We start from the raw sequence: 19,319 nt of genomic DNA, 5'->3' as shown, positions 1-19,319 counted from the left end.
ATTTCATTCCCAGTTCTCACAAATAGCTCTGTGATTCTTCCATTGAGGCCCATAATAGAAATAGCTCCTGAATTTGGCCACATATTGTGAGTGGCAAGAAGAAGCCAAGTTAGTAATGACCCCTACTCTTCAATCAGCATCCCTGATGTGCCATTGACATAAAGCAGAGTGAGCAGTTACTGAAGCCATCTTAGACAATTCTGTACCATTCAACATTATGCCATCTGCTCCAGTGTCCCAAAGGTGGAGCAGCCATGCAGGTACACTTCCTTTCATTTTTTGCCTGAACTTGGACCCCAGTTCTACCAGCTCGGCAGGAGTATATGGTCTCATGGGGGAATGTAAATCTCTCTGTGGAGCAAGGAGCAGATCTGGATTCAAACCCCAGCCTGCTTCTGCTGGGTCTTTAACTTTTGAACCATTACAGGTCTAGCTTCCACTATTGTTTTGTCCTCTACTGCCACTTCTGAATGACTGGCAATACTGGATTCCCTGAGTGAGTTCCACCGAAGGTCCCAGTTTTCACTAGTCCCAGTGCCCTTCCCTGGACTCTGGGCCTGTGATTTCCCTCAGTTTAGCCTAATGGCAAGCCATGACCTGTAGACAGGTGTCTGTTCTAAATGCCTTGACAGCACATCTTTGCCATCAACCTGTACAAAATGAGCCTCCTTCTAGTTCCTAACTGTTCCTGTATTCCCTGGAACTGAGCCTAAGTGGCTCCCGGAGTTCCCTCGCAGACTCCATGCGCTTTCACAACTCTGGAGTCAACTTGACAAGTTTCTCTTTGGGATCCTGCCTATTATGCCAATTTTTCAATCCCAGGGCTGCAAATGTCCCAGTGTATTGCTTTTCAGTTCCAAAGAAAGAACTTGAAGGACTCAGCAGAAAAGATTTGGACATTTTATTACGTACCCATTCATTGGTGGTAGTGGGTCAGGATATCATTTGTGGAAGTGAGGGTCAGGCAAGCAAGGTAGTATAGAGGGACAGAGGGAATTGAGATATGCTGGCCTAATGACAATTTGTGTGTGTGTGTGTGTGTGTGTGTGTGTGTGTGTGTGTATGTTGTGGTGGGGATTGAATCCAGGGGTGCTCTACCACTGAGATATACTGCCATTCCTTTTTATTTAACTTAAATTTTTAAATTCCCCAGAGTTCCTCTTTTATTTTTAAACTTTAGTTATTTTTTTATGTGGTGCTGAGGATCAAACCCAGTGCCTCACAGGTACTAGGCAAGAACTCTACACTGAGCCACAACCCCAGCCCCTTAATTTTGTTTTTGACACAGGGTCTTGCTAAGTTGCACAGGCTAGTCTCAAACTTGTAATCCTCCTGCCTCAGCCTTCTGAGGGGCTGTAATTACAGGCATGTACCACCACACCTGGCCCCAATGACAATCTTAACTGACTTCATGGGTTGCTCTGGAGCTAACTTGGGCCAGAAAAACCAGATCTTCATGCCCCAGCGTTGATTATGCAATGTTGGGTGTGGGCCCACCTGGAAAAGGACATGACCTTGGATGAAGCAGCTGTAAGCAGATCCCTGGAAGATGTGACAGCTGATGATTCTGACAACACTCCTAACAGCATGTCAACACTCCTAACAGTATATCTCAGGTGTGGTGGCCACAAACCTTCATTGAGGAAGAATTTGGGAAGTGTGTCCCCATGTCCATCACACAAAGGAAAATAGAATCAACCCATCCTGGTGGCCGAGCCTCAGACTCAGAATGAAGCACTGAAAAATATCTGAGTTATTTTGGTATTTTATAAATGCAATTATATTTTCTGTATCATCTTGTTAGGGCAAATAAAGTCTTGTAAGCCTTTAGAGGGAACCTAATGATAATTTTCTATTTTTATTAATTGAAATTCTACTATAAGAAAGAGCAAAGCTTTCTCCCAAATTTATTTATTCTATTATTCATATAGTTATAGACTCAGCTTTTATTTTAGTCTATGGGTTATAATCTAATACTACCAATATTTTCTCACCTAAGTGGTTCTAGCTTTGGCCTTTAGGAGATCCTTTGAGTTGGCTCCTGTGTGAGAAAGTCATGTCCTTTTTGAGTTCTTTCATACTTTATGGAACCATGTAATGTTCCACACTTAGTCTTTTTCCCTGTTCCAGCTTGGGAATCAATTATTTCCCCAAGGGAACCTGGTTACTTTTTAAAAAGAACAATGTTAGAAATTAAGATCTGAAAACTGGGGACTTGTTGGTACTTGGGAAGATTTTCTTAAAACATCACTATGTTATCATTATTACTCCTAAAAATATTAGCAATTCATGAATATATCATAAAGTCTGGACAATGGTAAAATTTTCTCAATTGTTTCAATGTCTCTTTTAGAGTTGATTTATTCAAATTAGCATCCAAACAAGGTTCAGTTTTTCTTTTAGTTGGTTTCTATTTTAGTCAATTTTTCATTGCTGTGAACAAAAACAAAACAAAACAAAACAAACAAACAAAAAAACAAACTGAAAAGTAAAACATAGAAAAGAAAAAGTTTATTTTGACTCACAGTTTCAGAGGTTTAATCCATGGTTGGCTGATTCCATAGCTCTGGGCCCAAAGTGAGACAGAACATCATGGCAGGAAGGTATGGTAGAGGAAAGCAGGTCTGGACATGGCAACCAGGAGCAGAGAGAGAGCTCTGTTCACCAGGGACGAAATATAAACCCTAAAGTTACACCCCCAGTGACCTTCCTCCTTCAGCCACATCCTACTTGCTTACAGTTAACTGCCCAGTTAATCCAAATCAGTGGATTAATCCACTATGTTAAGACTCTCATAACCCAATCATTTTTACCTCTGAAAATTCTAGCATATATCATATGTGAGCTTTTGGAGGACACCTCATATCTAAATCATAACATTTTAAATTTTAATCTATAACAGTCCCCTCCTTTTCCCCTTGTTATTTGTTGAAAAACAATGTCATTTTTCCTGTAGAAATTACCAGGTGGTAGATCTGATTACTTGCATCAGGATGGCATCATTTGTTTTTCATCCAATTCATTGATTTTTTTGGTAAGAAGATTTCAGAGGAGGTTGTGTAGTTTTTACTGTCATATAATATCTTCTTGCCTTTCATTGTGATGTTATAATTATTCAATGTGTTCTGGTGTTTTTGACCTGATCTATTATAAAATTTTGTACCAAACTTTTCATCTAATGGTGTTAACATCCACTGATAATTATTGTCTAGATTCATTATTTCATTAGAGGCTGCAAAGTGAAGGTGTTCTATCATTCTTTTGGCACTCATCAGTTGTTTGTTTTATAAAAAAAATTCCCCATCAACTGAAATATGGTTTGTATAAGAAAGGGCTTGGAATAAACGCTCGATTCTTTCCTTAGCAACCTTTGAGGTGACCAGAGATTTTATTCTCCATGTCAAGATGAACTCATGAAATTTAACATTTAATATTATCCAGTCATCCTTTTAGATGCTCAATTTTTTTCAGTATTTAGCCAGTGGGATCACTTTCAGGTTGACTCTTGTGAAATGATCTCAGTAGCAGTTTATGGCTTCTTTGCTTTCTGGCAAGGCAAAAGGTAGGTTAATCTAGTGTGCATTTTCTTCCCCAAATCTGAACCAGCCATTTCTCCCAAAGGAATCCCAGTTCCTTTTATGTGGAGCTCAATAGTACTGACTGGGTTGGTCTCTGATTCTAGTGCCCCCCACCCCACCCCCTTTAAAAGAAAAACACATCAGATTGGCTCTTGTGTTCTTTTGAGAAAACCCCACCCTTTTGTGAGTTCTTTATGGCACCAGAGGAAATTCCAGGCACTTCCTGTATTTTCTCTGCATCATGAATTCAAACTTATAGAAGTTTAAAATTCTGACATCCTCTAAGTTAGCAGTCTATCCCTTTTTTAGCATTTGCCATTATGTTTTATTGGCTCCAACTAAAACTGACCTTGGAGAGGTCTTTTTCATCTTAGGGGAGGGTGTCCTTAGTTTCCATGACTGAAACAAGAGAATGAACTTAATGTTCCATGTCAAATGCAAGCATGCAAATGTATTTATACAGACACGTATATGTTGTATTATTGTATCTTTTTACATGTATTTTTTGCAAGGAGTGCCTTACGCTTTGGTCCCCCGTCTTTGTTGCAGTTCCCGCTGAAGCCTGGAACCTTTGCTCCACTTTCAGGCTGTCCAGGGAAGTTTTAAGCGGTGAGACCTCTCAAACGTCCAACCAATAGACACCAGCGTGGGAATGCGGGACTGAAAGGAGGAGGGACGACCGAGACTGCGCGGTGAGGGGGTGGAGAAGAGGGGCGTGGCCGAGGCTGGGGCCGCCCCGCGGGGGCTGATGCCAACTGCCAGTCCAACTGCCGGCGGACTGGCTGGGGACTGCGGCTGCTAGCTCCCCGGAGCGTCTTTCCGTCCCAGGTCTGTGTGTGTGTCTCCTGTGTCCTCTTTCCGGCCAGCACCTCGCTCTTCGCTTCTCGGGGTTGGTCTCTAGGTTCTCATTTTCTCCTTCTCCTTCACCGTCTCCCCATCCCTGGTGCCAGCCATTCTCCCGGGCTTCGGTGTCCAGACCTGAGGGCCTGCCCTGCGCCCCATGGAAGAGCCCCTCGCGCCCAGCTCAGCCTCGAGAGCCACCGAGGAGCCTGGGTCCCGCGCAGGTGAGCGAGGTTGGGAGCCAGGAAAGCCACCCCATGCCGCAGGAAAATGGGGCCCTGTCACTGTAGGGTCCGATGCCAAGGCACCATCTGCGCTTTGGAAATCCAGCCTTTGGGAAATGTTGGGTTAGAGCCATGCGGTTGGTTAGGACCTGACAGTCAGAAAGCATTCTTGGCTATTTTTGTTTTCTTCCCACTGAAGCCAAACTTCAGCCAGTGGGAATGAGTGTTGTGGAGATGAAGGAGAACTGAGACAAGGAAAATCCCTCTTACTACAGAGGTATCTGTGGGCGGCACCAACAGTCGTGAGCTGGAATTTAGGAGATCTGGAGCTTGGTCCACGTTTTGCTACTGAGCGTCCTTATATAAGCTCCCCACACCCCAAAGCCAGGTCAGACTTTATTGTCTGTTCCTCACTGTACTCTTAGTAAAAGAGCAGGGAGCACTTAATAGGAAGAGGATTCTATGGAGCAGACATTAATTTGAGTTCTTTGCTGAAATGAACAGTTCCAAAGCATTCCTGTGTCAGATTCTTCTCCATCCTTAGTTCCAAGCACATTGTAGAAAAACTTTAGATGTCCATGCCAGACTATCTGTATTAACACTGCTAACGTGATCAATATAATAATAAATAAAAAATTATTGATAATAACTAATTGTTATAGTGATAGACCCACAAGTGAAATTGTAAAGATATCTAAATTTGTAGTAAGACTTCTATTTGTATAGTGCTTTAAAGTTTGAAAGTCACTTTTGAGTGGTTCTTTATTTGGGTTGTCTTAAGTAGGTATTACCCACATCTTACAAACAAGGAATCTAAGGCCTAGAGAGATTCAGTAACCAGCACTAGGTCACAGTACCAAGTGGAGGTGGGACATTAATCCAGCCACATGACAAATGCTGTTCCTTTGGTGATCTCTCCACTTCCTCTCCCTTTCCTTTTCCTAGTTCTTCTATCGCACTCCATGCCCATCCAGTGCTTCATTTTTATCACCTTGAGAATTCCTTTTTAGATGTTAATAGTTATATGTTGGCTAAGTGATTAATATTTAGATATAACTCATTATTAAAGTATTAACTTCTAAGAGTTTGAAGTATGATCTCTCCCAGAGATAAAGAAGGATTTATATGCTCTTAAGAAGAGGAATTATAATTGTTGTTATTGCAGTCATGCATCATGGAATGATGACAATACCTACGAAGGAATGCATCATTAGGCAGTTTTGTTGTGTGAATATCATGACTATATATACACACCTAGATGGAATAGCAGTAGGCTATATGGTACCTATATTTGAATGACCTATATGGGATATGGAGATACACACACACACACACACACACACACACACACACACAGAGTAGTCTAATGTTCCTAGAGCTATGATGAACAAAACGAGATTAAATCAAGTATAAAAGAAAATGGTATAAATCAGAAGACTCAGTAAAAATGAGATCTGTGAGACTGCTGACAGGTAACATGGATTCTGAAGCAAAGAGAAGAACAGAAATTAAGTAACATGCCCAAGGTATGTAGTCCTCTCGGTTCAAATAGTTTTTTAACCATTACTTTTGACCATTACACCAGCCTGGCTCAGGGACAGATGTGTACTTAGAAGAAAGCTTGACCCTCCCTGGCAGGAGGGCCTGAATTGGGGAAGAGAGGTACATAAAGAAGACACTCTACCTTGGCCTGTTTTTTGATTATACTGTTGAAAGCCCAAGATTGGAGGGGAGTGGATTTTCTTTTGACTCATGAGGCCATCTCCCCTACTCCCCATGATAGTGACCCATAGTTCCTAAATTAAAATCAAGTGACTAAATGAATCATTCATGTACTATTGGAAATTTGTCCTAATTGACTAGAGGACTGTAGCTAAAAGTGGTACTACTTTGTCTTACAATTAATTGCTCAGAAAGCTGCCTGAGAGATTGGTTTAAAATAATCACACCATTCCTTTTCCAAAAGCTCTAGAGTGGCTCCCTATCTGTGGGATAAACGCCTTAATAGGTATCAGAGCCTCCTAGGATCAGGAGTCTGCTGACCTCTTCAGACCCATCACTGCTCATAGCATTTGCATTCTACCTTTATATCCTACTGTACTACTGAAAGTCTTTTTGCTGTTTTCTGTTGCCTATAGGCTTTTCAGGTCCACTCGCTCTGCTCTTCTCTTTCTCTTCTAACATCCACTTCATTTATTTGTTCAGTCAACATATATTTGAGTTCCTATAATATACCAGGGCTGGTTCTAGGTATGAAGGTTATAACAGTGAATAAAATAGACATATCCTTGCCCTTTTTTGATCTTCTTCTGAAGTATGTATTGAGCAAGTGTAATATATGAGCTATCAGAAGGTAAGAAATGGAGAAAGAGAAGGAAAAAGGGCAGAGAAGACAAGGAAGTTGTCAGGGAAGTGCTCACTAGTTGGATGAGCTGAAGGAGATAAGAGAATGAGCTCTGTAGCTGTCATAAAAAGAGATCCAGGCAGAGCATGTTAACTATATGAGGCAGGAGCTTACTTGGCCCACACTGTTGGGTGTACACTCTCTGATAGGGTAAACTAGGGAAAAATCTCCTGGCTGACACAAAGATAACAAAGAAGATTGCCATTTACCTCTTAATTATCGTTGGAAATCAATATGGAGATTCCTCAAAAGACAAGGAATAGAACCACTGTATGACCCAGCTTTCCCTCTCCTTGGTGTTTATTCGAAGAATTAAAGTCAGCATATTATAGAGATACATGCATACCAATGTTTATAGCAACACAATGCACAATTGGAATCAGCCTAGGTATCTGTCAACAGATGAATGGACAAAGAAAATGTGGTATATGTACAAAATGAAGTTCTATTCAGCCATAAAGAAAAACAAATTGTGTCATTCACAGAAAAATGGATGGAGCTGGAGAGCATCTTGTTAAGTGAAATAAACCAGATTCAAAGTCAAGGATTGTATTGTTACTGACAGCCAAACCAAGGAAACTGCCTGGATCCCTGTTGGCCACCTGCTTGCATAAGAAATAGGCAATGGATGTACAAAGGAAAAATGAATTTTATGCAGTTTGATCAAAGTGGGGGAAAAGCAGCTAGAATGTTGCTCTCTGGATCCTACAGCTAATAAGGTAAATCCACTACAGAAATGAATACAGTTTATAGAAACAAAAGCTAAGTGATTGGCTTATTTTGCTTAGCATGATATTCTCCAACTCCAACCATTTACTTGCAAATGCCACAATTTCACTCTTCTTTAAAGCTGAGTAATATTCCATTGAATATGTATACGACATTTTCTTTATCCATTCGTCTATTGAGGGACACCTAGTTTGGTTCCATAGTCTAGCTAGTGTGAATTAAGCTGCTATAAACATTGATGTGGCTGTGTCACTATAGTAAGCTGATTTTAAGTCCTTTGGGTATAAACCAAGGAGTGGGAAGGCTGGGTCAAATGGTGGTTCCATTCCCAGTTTTCTGAGGAATCTCCATACTGCTTTCCATAGTGGTTACACCAATTTGCAGTCTCACCAGCAGTGTATGAGTGTACCTTTTTCACCACATCCTTGCCAACATTTATTGTTGCCTGTATTCTTGATGATTGCCATTCTGACAAGAGTGAGATGAAATCTTAGAGTAGTTTTGATTTGCATTTCTCTAATTGCTAGAGATGTTTAACGTGTTTTCATATATTTGTTGACCAATTGTATTTCTTCTTCTGTGAAGTGTCTGTTCAGTTCCTTAACCCATTTATTGATTGGGTTATTTGTGCTTTTGGTGTAAAGTTTTTTGAGTTCTTTATATATCCTAGAGATTAATGCTTTATCAGAGGTGCATGTGGTAAAGATTTTCCTCCCAGTCTGTAGACTCTCTAACCAAAGGCCAAATGTTTTCTCCAATATGTGGATGCTAATTCACAATAAGGCGGGGGGCAGGGCACTAGGGAATTACCTTGGATTAGGTAGAGGGAAGTGATGGGAGGGGAATGGGAGGGGATGTGGGGATAGGAAAGATAATAGAATGAAACAGACATTGTTACTGTATGTATATATGTGACTACATGGCCAATATGATTCTGCAACATGTATACTCAGAAAAATGAAATTGTATCCCATCTATGTATGATTTATCAAAGTGCATAAATGCATTCTGCTGACATGTATAACTAAATAAAACAAATTAAAGAATAAAAATTTTAAAAAATTGCAAAAAAAGTTAAGTGATATGCATATGTAAATTTTAGCTAGTCTATCTTAGCTAGATATTTTGTCAGTGTTAGTTTCCTTGGCATCTGACCTTTGTATGAGGAAGTTTTTATCCTCAGCATGAAGAAATTCAGGAGCTATTTTAATATGTTGTCTCGCATATGTGAGAGCTAGAGAAAAAAAAAAGGAAAAAATGAATCTCATGAAAATAGAAGGTATATCTAAAAAGGACAAATTAAAAAAATAAAAATTAAAAAAAAGAAAAAAGAAGGGAGACCAGTAGGGTTGAAGAATGGAATTGGGAAGAAGGAGGTTAGAGTAAGGGGAGATATGAGGGAATGAAACTGATCAAATTATGTGCATATATGAATATGCTTTTATATATTTTTACAATGTGCCAATAAAAATGAGAAGGGAAAAAAGGGGAAGAGAAGATTACCTTTTATCCTAGGCTCCAATACAGGGAGAAAATTTCTCGATAGAATTATTAATCACAGACATTAACTCAAATGGATTTGGGTTTATATTTATGTTACCCAATACTCTACAAACCCTGCATCAAGAAATTGACATTGAAAACCATCCTAGGCTGTTAAGACCCCTGGATTCTGAGCAGAACAAATGCAGAACCTCTCTGGGGAGAGACACTCTTGACTTAGGCTACATAGGATTCCTACAGAGTTTGGAGAACAGATATGTCAAATGAGCAAGCATATTGCTTACATTGTGTTTTGAGACCATGGTATTACCTTTACATGAAAAAATAAACATTTCAGTTCATCTGTGTCTTCCCTGTGCCCACCAGCAATGGAATGAAAGAAAACTTGCATACAGACCAGCATCTGTGTATGGACACACACATTGAGCTGCTTCCTGTCCTTGCAGAAATCATGGAAGAAGTGACATCATCCTCCTTCAACAACCCCTTGTTCCAGCAGGAAGACAAGAAAGGGATTACCTACCGGATCCCGGCCCTGCTCTATGTGCCCCCCACCTGCACGTTCCTGGCCTTTGCAGAGAAGCGTTCAACAAGCAGGGATGTGGATGCACTCCACCTGGTGCTGAGGCGAGGGTTGAGGACTGGGCACTCAGTTCAGGTGACTCATCCCAGATCTAGGCCTGGGCCTTATTTTTCTCTACAGATCTCATCAATGCTAGAAAAACCCTGTGTGGGGAGCTGAGGAAGGAAAAACAGTAAAAATGGTGGCTCTCAACTGAGTGCTTGTTGTGTGCCAGGGAAACATTGGATCTTCACAGCTATTCTGTGTCCTAGGTACTGTTGTCAGTCATGGTTCACCTATAAGGAAACTGAGCCTCAGAGAGGCTGCCATTTGCTGAAGGTCAAGCAGCCATAATACAGTGGTAGGAGGAGGCTTCCATGGCTCAGATTCAGCTACATTTGGTGAGCTTTTCATTTCTATTTCCAGTAATTTGTATAAATCACCCAAGGAAGGAAACATTATTAGTTCAATTTTGCTATTCCCTAAGGTAAGTGACTTACTTGAGACCACAGTTAGTAAATAACAATATTAGCCATATTAATACTATTACTAAATGCTTAATATGAGGTATGTATTATTATTCTCATTTTATAGGAGGAAACTGGGCCTGAGAATTAAAGCAACTTGCTTTGGGCATACATGTAATAAGTGGTATAATTGAAGCTGGAACCCTTGCCCTTAAGTAGCACATTTTTACCAAATATTTAGGGAAGAAAGAATAGTTGCTGCTCCTAGGCCTGGAAGCTCCGAAGTTATTCAGACTCCATATTTCTTCTTGTTGCCTTCCTTACTCCCAGAGTGACTAAAATGAGGATCAGAGGAGACAATGGCTTTGAGAGTCTTGTTTAAAAAAAATGTATGGCTGTGTTTCTGTCTATAAAATGTACATTAATCTCCCTAACCTACCCTACTTTTCTACCTACAGATATCTGAAATCTTACCATTAAACTTTCAGATTCATAGCAGATATCTTCTTCTGTTACAGTGCAAATGTTATTCTGTTTAAAATGGGTCTTGTCAACAACCCTATTCTTGCTTTTGGTGTCATTGGCTCACAATCCCTATTCTTAAACCTTTTTTCCTTGAGTTGTCTTCATGGCTCCCCAGGATCAGGCTCCTTGTTTGAATAACTGGCCTCCAAAGAGGCCTACCTCTGCAACCCAGCAGAATGTGGATATCTAGCTATTTAATTTTCTTTAGGACAGCCATGACCCGTGGTCATGTTGTTTGCTTTCTTATCATAGCCAGAGAACTATTAAGCATTTTTTGTAATCAAATCATATCTGTTATATAACCTCACTGCCCAGTAGTCAAATACATTCACAAAATTTGTCCACTTTAACTCTTCTCTCTTATTTTATTTACTTTCATCTTCTGTTTTACTTAACCAAAGAGTCTTGAAGTTAGGAAAATCATCATCTCAATGCCTTTTCCAATCTGGAATATGGAAAAATATATATTCCACTGATTACTATAATAGCTTAGTGGGTAAGGTGTTTCTTTGGAGTCATTAGAAATCTACATTTATTGGCTCTCTGACCTTAAATACTTGACTCTTAACTGTTTCATCATCTGTAGGATGTAATTGATGATACAAATTATGCAACCAAAATTCAACATTAGTTATTTCCCAGAAAGGGTCTGCTTGCATAACTCTTCAAATGAAGACTCTAATCCTGTGGCAACTTAAATTTTCTTTTAAATGAGGTAATCTCTGCCTTTTTATAATTATTCATCGATCTTGTTCTGCCTTCTAAAGCAGTCAGTATCTATATATAATATAGATAAAGTCCCTTTGGCAGAGAGCTTACTCTTTGAAGTATGTTCATGCCCTTTGTGTCTTCTGTTTTCTGGGCTAAGCAGCTTTCTTTCTTTTAGTGGCTCTTTAGGCAATGGTCCTAATTTGGTTTCTGGTCTCTTACTGACTTTGGGGTCTGGTCTGAGATGTCAGTGTCCTTTTTTAAAAGTGTAGTATTCAGGGACTGGGATTGTAGCTCAGCGGTAGAGTGCCTGCCTAGTGTGGGCGGGACCTGGGTTCCATCCTCAGCACATGTTGTGTCCATCTACACCTAAAAAAAAAAAAAAAAAAAAAAAAAAAAAATATATATATATATATATATATATATATTTTTTTTTTTTTTTAAGTGTAGTATTCAGAATTGAAGTTAGACTTCAAGTATAGACTGGTCAGCTCAGCAATGAGGTAGGCTAACTACTTCATATCTATCTCACCTTGAATCCTTTAATGCAGCCTAAAGTAAAATAGCATCTACTGTTTTGGCAGCTGCATGACACAGTTGACTAATATTGAATAGATGGTCAGCTGAAACCTCTTAAGTCTTTTTCTTTCCTTTTTTTTTTTCATTTTTTAATTGTGGTAAGAGATATCTAACATAAAATTTACATCTTAACCATTTTAGTGTTAATTTTATTAAAACTGTGCAGCTCACCACTAAAACTTTTTTTATCTTTCGAAACTGAGACTCCCAGCCACTGGCAACCACTATTGTACTTTCTATTTCTAAAAATTTGGCTATTACAAATACCCCACATAAGTGGAATCATACAATGTTCATTTTTTTGTGATGGCTTATTTCAATTAGTATAATAATATCCTCAGAGTTCATCCATATCAGAATTTTCTTTGTATTTAAGGCTGAATAACATACCATTGTAGTGTAAGTCACATTTTGCTTATCCATTCATTTGTTGAAGGACAGTTGAGTTGCTTCCACCTATTGGCTGTTGTGAATAACATTATGTTGAGTAAGGGTGTGCATATATTTCCAGAAGGGAATTGCTGGAAAATAAAATAATTCTATATTTAATTTTCTGAGGAAGTAACTACTGTTTTTCCTATTGGTCACAATATTTTATATTCCCACCAATGGTGTACAAGTGTTTTGGTTTCTCCACACCCTTGCCAGAACTTATTTTTTATAGTAGCCATTCTTATGGGTGTGAGATGAGATCTCATTGTTTTTTTTTTGTTGTTGTTGTCTGTTTTGTGTCAGGGCCTCATGCTTGCTAGGCAAATGCTTTACCACTATGCCACAACCCCACAGTGTGGTTGTGATTTGTTTCCCTAATGGTTAGTGATGTGAGCATCTTTTTTCTCCCACATTTTTTATTGGTGCATTATAGTTGTACATAATGAGGTACACAATATAACAATATAATTCTGCCAATATCATTCCCCAATATACCCACTTTTCCATCCCTCCTCCCTCTCCATCCCTTTCTTCCCTTCTACTCTTCCTTCAATTTTTATAGGTTCCCCCCACCTTTCTTTTCCTTTTTTCCAGTGAGCATCATTTTATATGCTTTTTAGTCATTACATCTATTCTTTAATCAGGTTTCTTATCCCAGTTCTTGAGCTCATAACCTATTTTATCTGTCAAGCCTTAGCTTGTTTGTTATGCCTCCATTGCTCCAGTTGGTTTAGATAATTTTGGATTCTAAAGTTTCAGTGCTTTGTTTACAGTTTCTTCTACTTTTGTGTCAACTGTGCATTAGACATTTCTGGCCCAAATCATTTTCTTAGCCAACAAGGATGACTGAGCTTCTTTGACTCCCCAGCTACTCAATGATTAAGTTGACTTTATCCCTTATCTTTGAGTTGGTTAGATTGTGCAAGGTATTCTGATACAGAAGGGACTGCCCAAGAAATCCGGAGTTTTCTTTCTCTAGCCTAGGTTAAGGAAGGGTTTTAAATCCAGGAGTCTTAGAGTAGATCCCTCTGTGGGGTGGGAGTAGCACTAGAAAACTCTTATGGTCCAGTATGACTGAGATTCTGAGCTGAACTTTGCTTCATCTGTTTTTCCCATTAATGCAGAAATTAAATTTTTTGAAAATTTATTTTTTTGTCTTGGATAGTTAATGCATACATACATGAGGGTGCCTGTTTCTTCATATTTTTACCAATAGAATATTCTCAAACTGTATGGTTTTGCCATATGAAAATATTGTGATATGAAAATATTGTGTCAGTTTAGTTTTAATTTACATTTCCTTTTTGTGTGTGAGGTTGAACATTCTTTAGTTTTTTTCCCTCTTTCTTTTGGTGGTATTATCTTGTCCTTAGCCCATTTTTATTAGGGTTCTGGAAATTTTCCTACAAACTTCTAGTATTATTTTTAAAATATATTAAGGAGATTAGGCCTTTCTTTGTGATATGTCTGATTAGGCATTATCTCATTGTATCCTTATAATACTCCTCTGTGTAGATGTTTTTAAATTCTTCATTTAGTTGGTAAAGAGATTGAGGGAAAATAAGACTGAGCAGCTCACCCAATGTCTGTCTCACAATGGGGATGCAAGCAGGGTTAGAATGAGATATCTCTGATTTTGTGCTTGAGCTTTTAATAAAGTGTTGTGAATTGCCTCCCAGGGTAGCACAGGAAGGAAAAAAAATCTTTGTCTTTAATTTCCCTATATTCACCTAAAACTTCTCTGTTTTCCTGCCTGGCTTTGCTTTGCTTGCTTGCTTTTCTTTTCTTCTTCCTTCTTTCCTTCCTTCCTTTCTTATTTACTTTTATTATTTTTAATTATAGTTTTTTAATGTTAGAGTATATTTTTTTCGAATATATTTATTTATTTTTATGTTGTGCTGAGGATCGAACCAGTGCCTCATATGTGTGAAACAAGTGCTCTACTGCTGAGCTATAACCCCAGCCCCCTTATTTATTTGTTTGTTTGTTTCTTTATGGTACTGAGGATTGAACCCAGGAACTCTACCAGTGAGCTATATCCCCAGCCCTTTTATTTATTTATTTTTATTTTGAGATAGAATTTGCTATGTTGTTGAGGTTGGCCTCAAACTTGGGATCTTACTGCCTCAACCTCCCAGGCAGCTAGGATTATAGGTGTGTGCCACTAAACCTAACCTTGCTTTTCTTTTCTTTTTTTTCCTTCCTTTTCTTTTTCTCCTCCCCACTTCTTCTCTTCTCTTCACAATTCTCCTTCCTTTTTTGCCTTTCTTTTTTGTAAAATTTTATTTAGTTATGACATGTGCCAGGCACTAGACTTAATAAAATTAGTATAATTTGGTTTCTACCCTCACATGTCTCATAATCTAGGCAGGGAGACAGTTACAAAAAATTTGCAATGTTTTATAATTTCTGTAACTTAGAGGGAATGCCTCACAAAGGAGATGACTTTTGAGTTGGGTATTGGAGGATGATTTGGAAGTCCAGAGAAAGCAAGGAACAGCATTTCAGACAGAAGGGATCACATGTATGATATCTAGCCATGTCTTTTTCCAACTTTATAGGTCATCCTACAATACTTGAGAATTTGGGGACTGCTTGGGCCTTTAGAATTTTTTAGATTTTAGGGCTGTGGATGTGGCTCAGTGGTTGAGCATTTTCCTGGCATGCATGAGGCTGTGAATTTAATGTTTGGTACTACAAAAAAAGAATAATTTTGTATATTTCAATATCATTTATTTTCTGTTTATGAAAAATACCAATGCTTTTAATGAGCCTCATATCTTACATTAGGATCTCACTCCCCCTGTCTCTCCTTTCTTCTTGACTAGTGGGGACCCCTGAAGCCACTGGTGGAAGCCACTTTACCTGGGCATCGGACCATGAACCCCTGTCCTGTGTGGGAGCAAAAGAGTGGCTGTGTGTATCTGTTCTTCATCTGCGTGCAGAACCATGTCACCGAACGTCAACAGATTGTGTCAGGCAGGAATGCTGCCCGCCTCTGCTTTGTCTGCAGTCAGGATGCTGGATGCTCGTGGAGTGAGGTGAGGGACTTGACTGAAGATGTCATCGGCTCAGAGTTGAAGCACTGGGCCACATTTGCTGTGGGCCCAGGGCATGGCATCCAGCTGCAATCAGGGAGGCTGGTCATCCCTGCGTACGCCTACTATTTCCCTTGTCGGTGCCTTTGCTTCACACTGCCATGTAAAACAAGGCCTCATTCCCTGATGATCTACAGTGATGACTTAGGGGTGACATGGCATCATGGTAAGCTCATTAGACCTTTGGTGACAGTGGAGTGCCAAGTGGCAGAGGTGACCAGGAAGGCTGCTCATCCTGTGCTCTATTGCAGTGCCCGGACACCAAACAGGTACCGAGCAGAGGCTCTCAGCACTGATCATGGTGAATGCTTTCAGAGACAGACCCTGAGCCCACAGCTCTGTGAACCCCCACATGGCTGCCAAGGCAGTGTAGTGAGTTTTCGGCCCCTGGAGAACACACGTAGATGCCAGCACACAGGTGGCAAAGATGCTCCTACCATTCAGGAGAGCCCTCTGCTGGACAATTCACTGAGGCTGGAGGAAGGAGCTGGAACAACATCAGAAACATGGCTCTTATACTCACACCCAACTAGTAAGAAACAAAGAGTTGACCTGGGCATCTACCTCAACCAGAACCCCTTGGAGATTGCCCACTGGTCTCATCCCTGGATCTTGCACTGCGGGCCCTGTGGCTACTCTGATCTGGCCGCTGTGGAGGAGGAGGGCTTGTTTGGATGTTTGTTTGAGTGTGGGACCGAGTGTGAGTGTGAGCAAATTGCCTTCCGTCTGTTTTCAGACCAAGAGATGCTAAGCTGCATATAGGGGATCTACACAAGTCCTGGTAGGAACCTGAGCCAATTCAAGACAAATAATTTACTGACTTTTCCATAGAAAAGAATGGCAGCCACAGCCAGGATAACAGAGGTTACTGAGGTATATAGAGAATCAAACCCTTAATATTCTGCTCTCTGCCTTTTTTTCATTTCTCTTCCAAAGAGCAAAATGAAAAATTTTCCATAGCTCCTGCAGTCAAAAGATCACTGAATTGGCTTGTTTTAGAACACTGGACTTGATACCTGAACTTCCTGGGCCTCAGGTGTCCATCTGTAAAATGAGAGAATTGATTCTGTGATCTCTTGTCTTCCCATTACTAGAAGAAGCAGAGAACCTATATGTTCCATGATCAGCAAGTCCTGGCTGCATAAGGATTCTGCTCAGAATGGGCGTCAGAGGACTTTCTTTTCAAATGACTCTTCTCTAATCATCCTATAAGGTTACACACAGGGGTTGAGGCAAGAAGAAAGACATGGATTTGTTTTTCATATTTAATAACAAAACACCCTTACCCTTCTAATCATGCTCCAAGCTTTGCAGACTGTCCATCCCAGAGGAATTGAGGAATCATGAGGTTGCCTACTTTCTCCAGCTTTGCAGCTCTGCTCAACCTTTCCTTCCTTATTCAGAAAACATTTCCTGGGAGAAAAATGAGAAACCAGCAGCCCTTGATGATGGTGCTTTCTACTTCTGATATCATTATCTTGATGATGTTCATTTTCCCATCAGAGTGATTCCTGTTGGGAAAAGGACATAGGTTTAGGATATTAGAATAATGGACAAACCACGCATGTTGGTATAGTCCCAGCTACTCAGGAGGCTGAGACAGGAGGATCACTTGAGCTCAAAGAGTTCAAGGCCAATTTGAACAATATAGAGAGACCATGTCTCTAAAAACAAAACAAAAAAATGGACAAAACTTCTTATGGTCCCTTCAAGGAGCTCACAGTTTATGGGGCTAGAAAAGGAATTATATTTGAGAGAAAAAAAATGCTGATGGTAGATAGTTGGTAGCTATTGGGCTCTAAATTGGGATGATGGTAACTCCTGATGTCATTGTTTTAATTGCATCTTCAGTATACCTGGAGTCCTCTGTCCAAGGGCTTGTCCAGGCTGCTGGGTTTTCCCCAAGTTGGTTTTATTCAGAATGTTGTTGTGGCCCAGCCTCTCCTTTATCAGTGGGGAAGGTCCTCACCCATTAGGAAGATCATAGGCTGTAAACCTGTAAATCAGGCCTATTTGTTTGGACCTACTGGAATCACTACTTTTGAAGTGGGGATGACTCTCCATCTAAGACTTTTGGGGCTGAACTTACTTAGTCAGTCATGGGTCTCTCACATGATATTACAATGGTTGCTTCTATCTTAGATTGTTTCCCCAATAGGCTGTTATTGTGACAGAAATTTTGTCATGAGATTTATTTTTGTCTCTATCTTTCTCCCTATTTAAGGAGGATAATGCCTTAAACTCATATCAGCTAAATATTTTTTTGGTGCTAGGTAATGACCATGAAGAGTAAGTCTAGTTATGGGATGCAGCCTAGGAGGCTAGAGTTGTGGTTATACAAGTCAGGTAAAGAATGTCATACTTGAGCATATTGCTTAAGACTGTAACTTTGAATGGATTTTAAAAATCCACTTAGCCTTTCATACATTTGCCAAAGTAATCTTCTTAGTACAGTTATGATCTCCATCCATTTGTGTGTACATTTATTTAAATATTTCTTGAGTGGCTCTGCATAATGCAAGGTACTTCTGTTGTCATTTTTTAGTTCAGAATCATTTGTGGCTCTCATTGCTTACTAACATGCAGGACCTTCCAGTTTGGGGATAAAATAATACATTAGTACTTCCCTTTACTTCCTTATATGAAGCCCACTATCAGGGAAGACCTTTGTCAAGCTGGCCAAGTGAAGGACGGCAGAGGCCTAGGGGTGGGGAGGGAAGAATTCAGAAAGAGGAGAGTTAAAAAAGCATTTCTACCCCCTCCTAAGAGGTAGAAATGCCTTGCTCAGCAAAGCTTTCCTGAGCACTACACCCCAACTAGATAGGGAATGGAAGGATGGCTAATTCTAAACCAGGGATAAAGGAACATCCAGACTTCTTTAGGATTGTCTAAAGGAGTCAAGGAAGGGATCTTGGTCATGTGCCAGCATAGACCAAAGCTGTGTAATATCAGTATTCATAAGATATCCATCTCTTAATTGCCCCTCACCCTGTACTCCTCCCTTACCTCATGTTTGTTCTCCTTAATGGCTAGCAGTGAAACTTTTAATTGGAAAAGGGCTTATGTGCTTACTTAAGGAATAATAAGAGGGTCGGAGACACAGGAAATCCAGAATGAGGCCTAGAGTGGGTGATGGCAGCTGTGAAGAAAAAGATCAGCAGATATGAGTTTGTCACCTTTAGGAAGGGAGAGAATGTGGCCCCGTTGTGAAGTCTGGGCTGGAGAGATGGTGTAGGTGGTAGCTGCTGTGAAGAAGAAATGACAAAAGGCTGGGGATGTTCCTGAAACCCATAGGAAGGGAGAGAACCCTGCACAGGCCTGCAGCTTGGCCTGAGAGGAGTGCCAACCCAGCCCTACCAAGCTAGCTTAAGTTGGCCATGCCAAGTGAAAACACAGCTATAGGCACTCCAGTGCTGGTGCCAGTCACCCAAGGCCTTCAGGGTCCTGGAACCTACCCTAAGTAAGCCCATTTCAGCCACACTTTGGATGGTAGAGTGGAAAAGATAGGGAAGGTGGTGACAGCTGTGAAGAAAAGAGGAAAGCAGAAGTGGACCTCTTGGGACCAAATGATCCTTTGCCCTCCAAAGCCCACCGTCCTGTCCCTTGGACTCTTAGAGAATGGATGCATCTAGCACACATGGCCCACCACTAGGTGTACACCCAGATCAAC

General features: G+C 40.2%; 1 protein-coding gene across 5 annotated transcripts; it reads left to right on the top strand.

The window, feature by feature from the left end:
* Positions 1-4,352: 4,352 nt before the first annotated feature.
* Positions 4,353-16,671, top strand: Neu3 (neuraminidase 3). 5 transcript variants are annotated; one of them, XM_076843966.2, is made up of 4 exons: positions 4,353-4,406; positions 4,529-4,642; positions 9,725-9,936; positions 15,380-16,671. In XM_076843966.2, the coding sequence occupies exons 2-4, from the start codon at positions 4,579-4,581 to the stop codon at positions 16,409-16,411; spliced, it is 1,308 nt and encodes a 435-aa protein (XP_076700081.2). In that variant the 5' UTR covers positions 4,353-4,406; positions 4,529-4,578; the 3' UTR covers positions 16,412-16,671. The 5 variants fall into 5 exon arrangements, with proteins under 5 accessions (XP_076700081.2, XP_076700084.2, XP_076700080.2 ...); XM_076843969.2 differs by lacking the exon at positions 4,529-4,642 and adding an exon at positions 7,532-7,765 and having other exon boundaries at positions 4,363-4,406; XM_076843967.2 differs by lacking the exon at positions 4,353-4,406 and adding an exon at positions 7,532-7,765 and having other exon boundaries at positions 4,561-4,642.
* The last annotated feature ends 2,648 nt before the right edge of the window (positions 16,672-19,319 follow it).

Source organism: Callospermophilus lateralis, chromosome 2 (assembly GCF_048772815.1).
Source record: "Callospermophilus lateralis isolate mCalLat2 chromosome 2, mCalLat2.hap1, whole genome shotgun sequence".
Taxonomy (NCBI): Eukaryota; Metazoa; Chordata; class Mammalia; order Rodentia; family Sciuridae; genus Callospermophilus; species Callospermophilus lateralis.
The sequence above is the reverse complement of the archived record's forward strand: the minus strand, read 5'-3'. Positions and strand labels throughout refer to the sequence as shown.

Excerpts from the sequence above, each read along its gene's own strand:
- Neu3 (XM_076843966.2), top strand. The coding sequence starts at position 4,579 with ATGGAAGAGCCCCTCGCGCCCAGCTCAGCCTCGAGAGCCACCGAGGAG. Across the intron at positions 4,643-9,724 it reads GGAGCCTGGGTCCCGCGCAG|AAATCATGGAAGAAGTGACA; the intron begins GTGAGCGAGGTT and ends CTGTCCTTGCAG. Across the intron at positions 9,937-15,379 it reads GGACTGGGCACTCAGTTCAG|TGGGGACCCCTGAAGCCACT; the intron begins GTGACTCATCCC and ends CTTCTTGACTAG.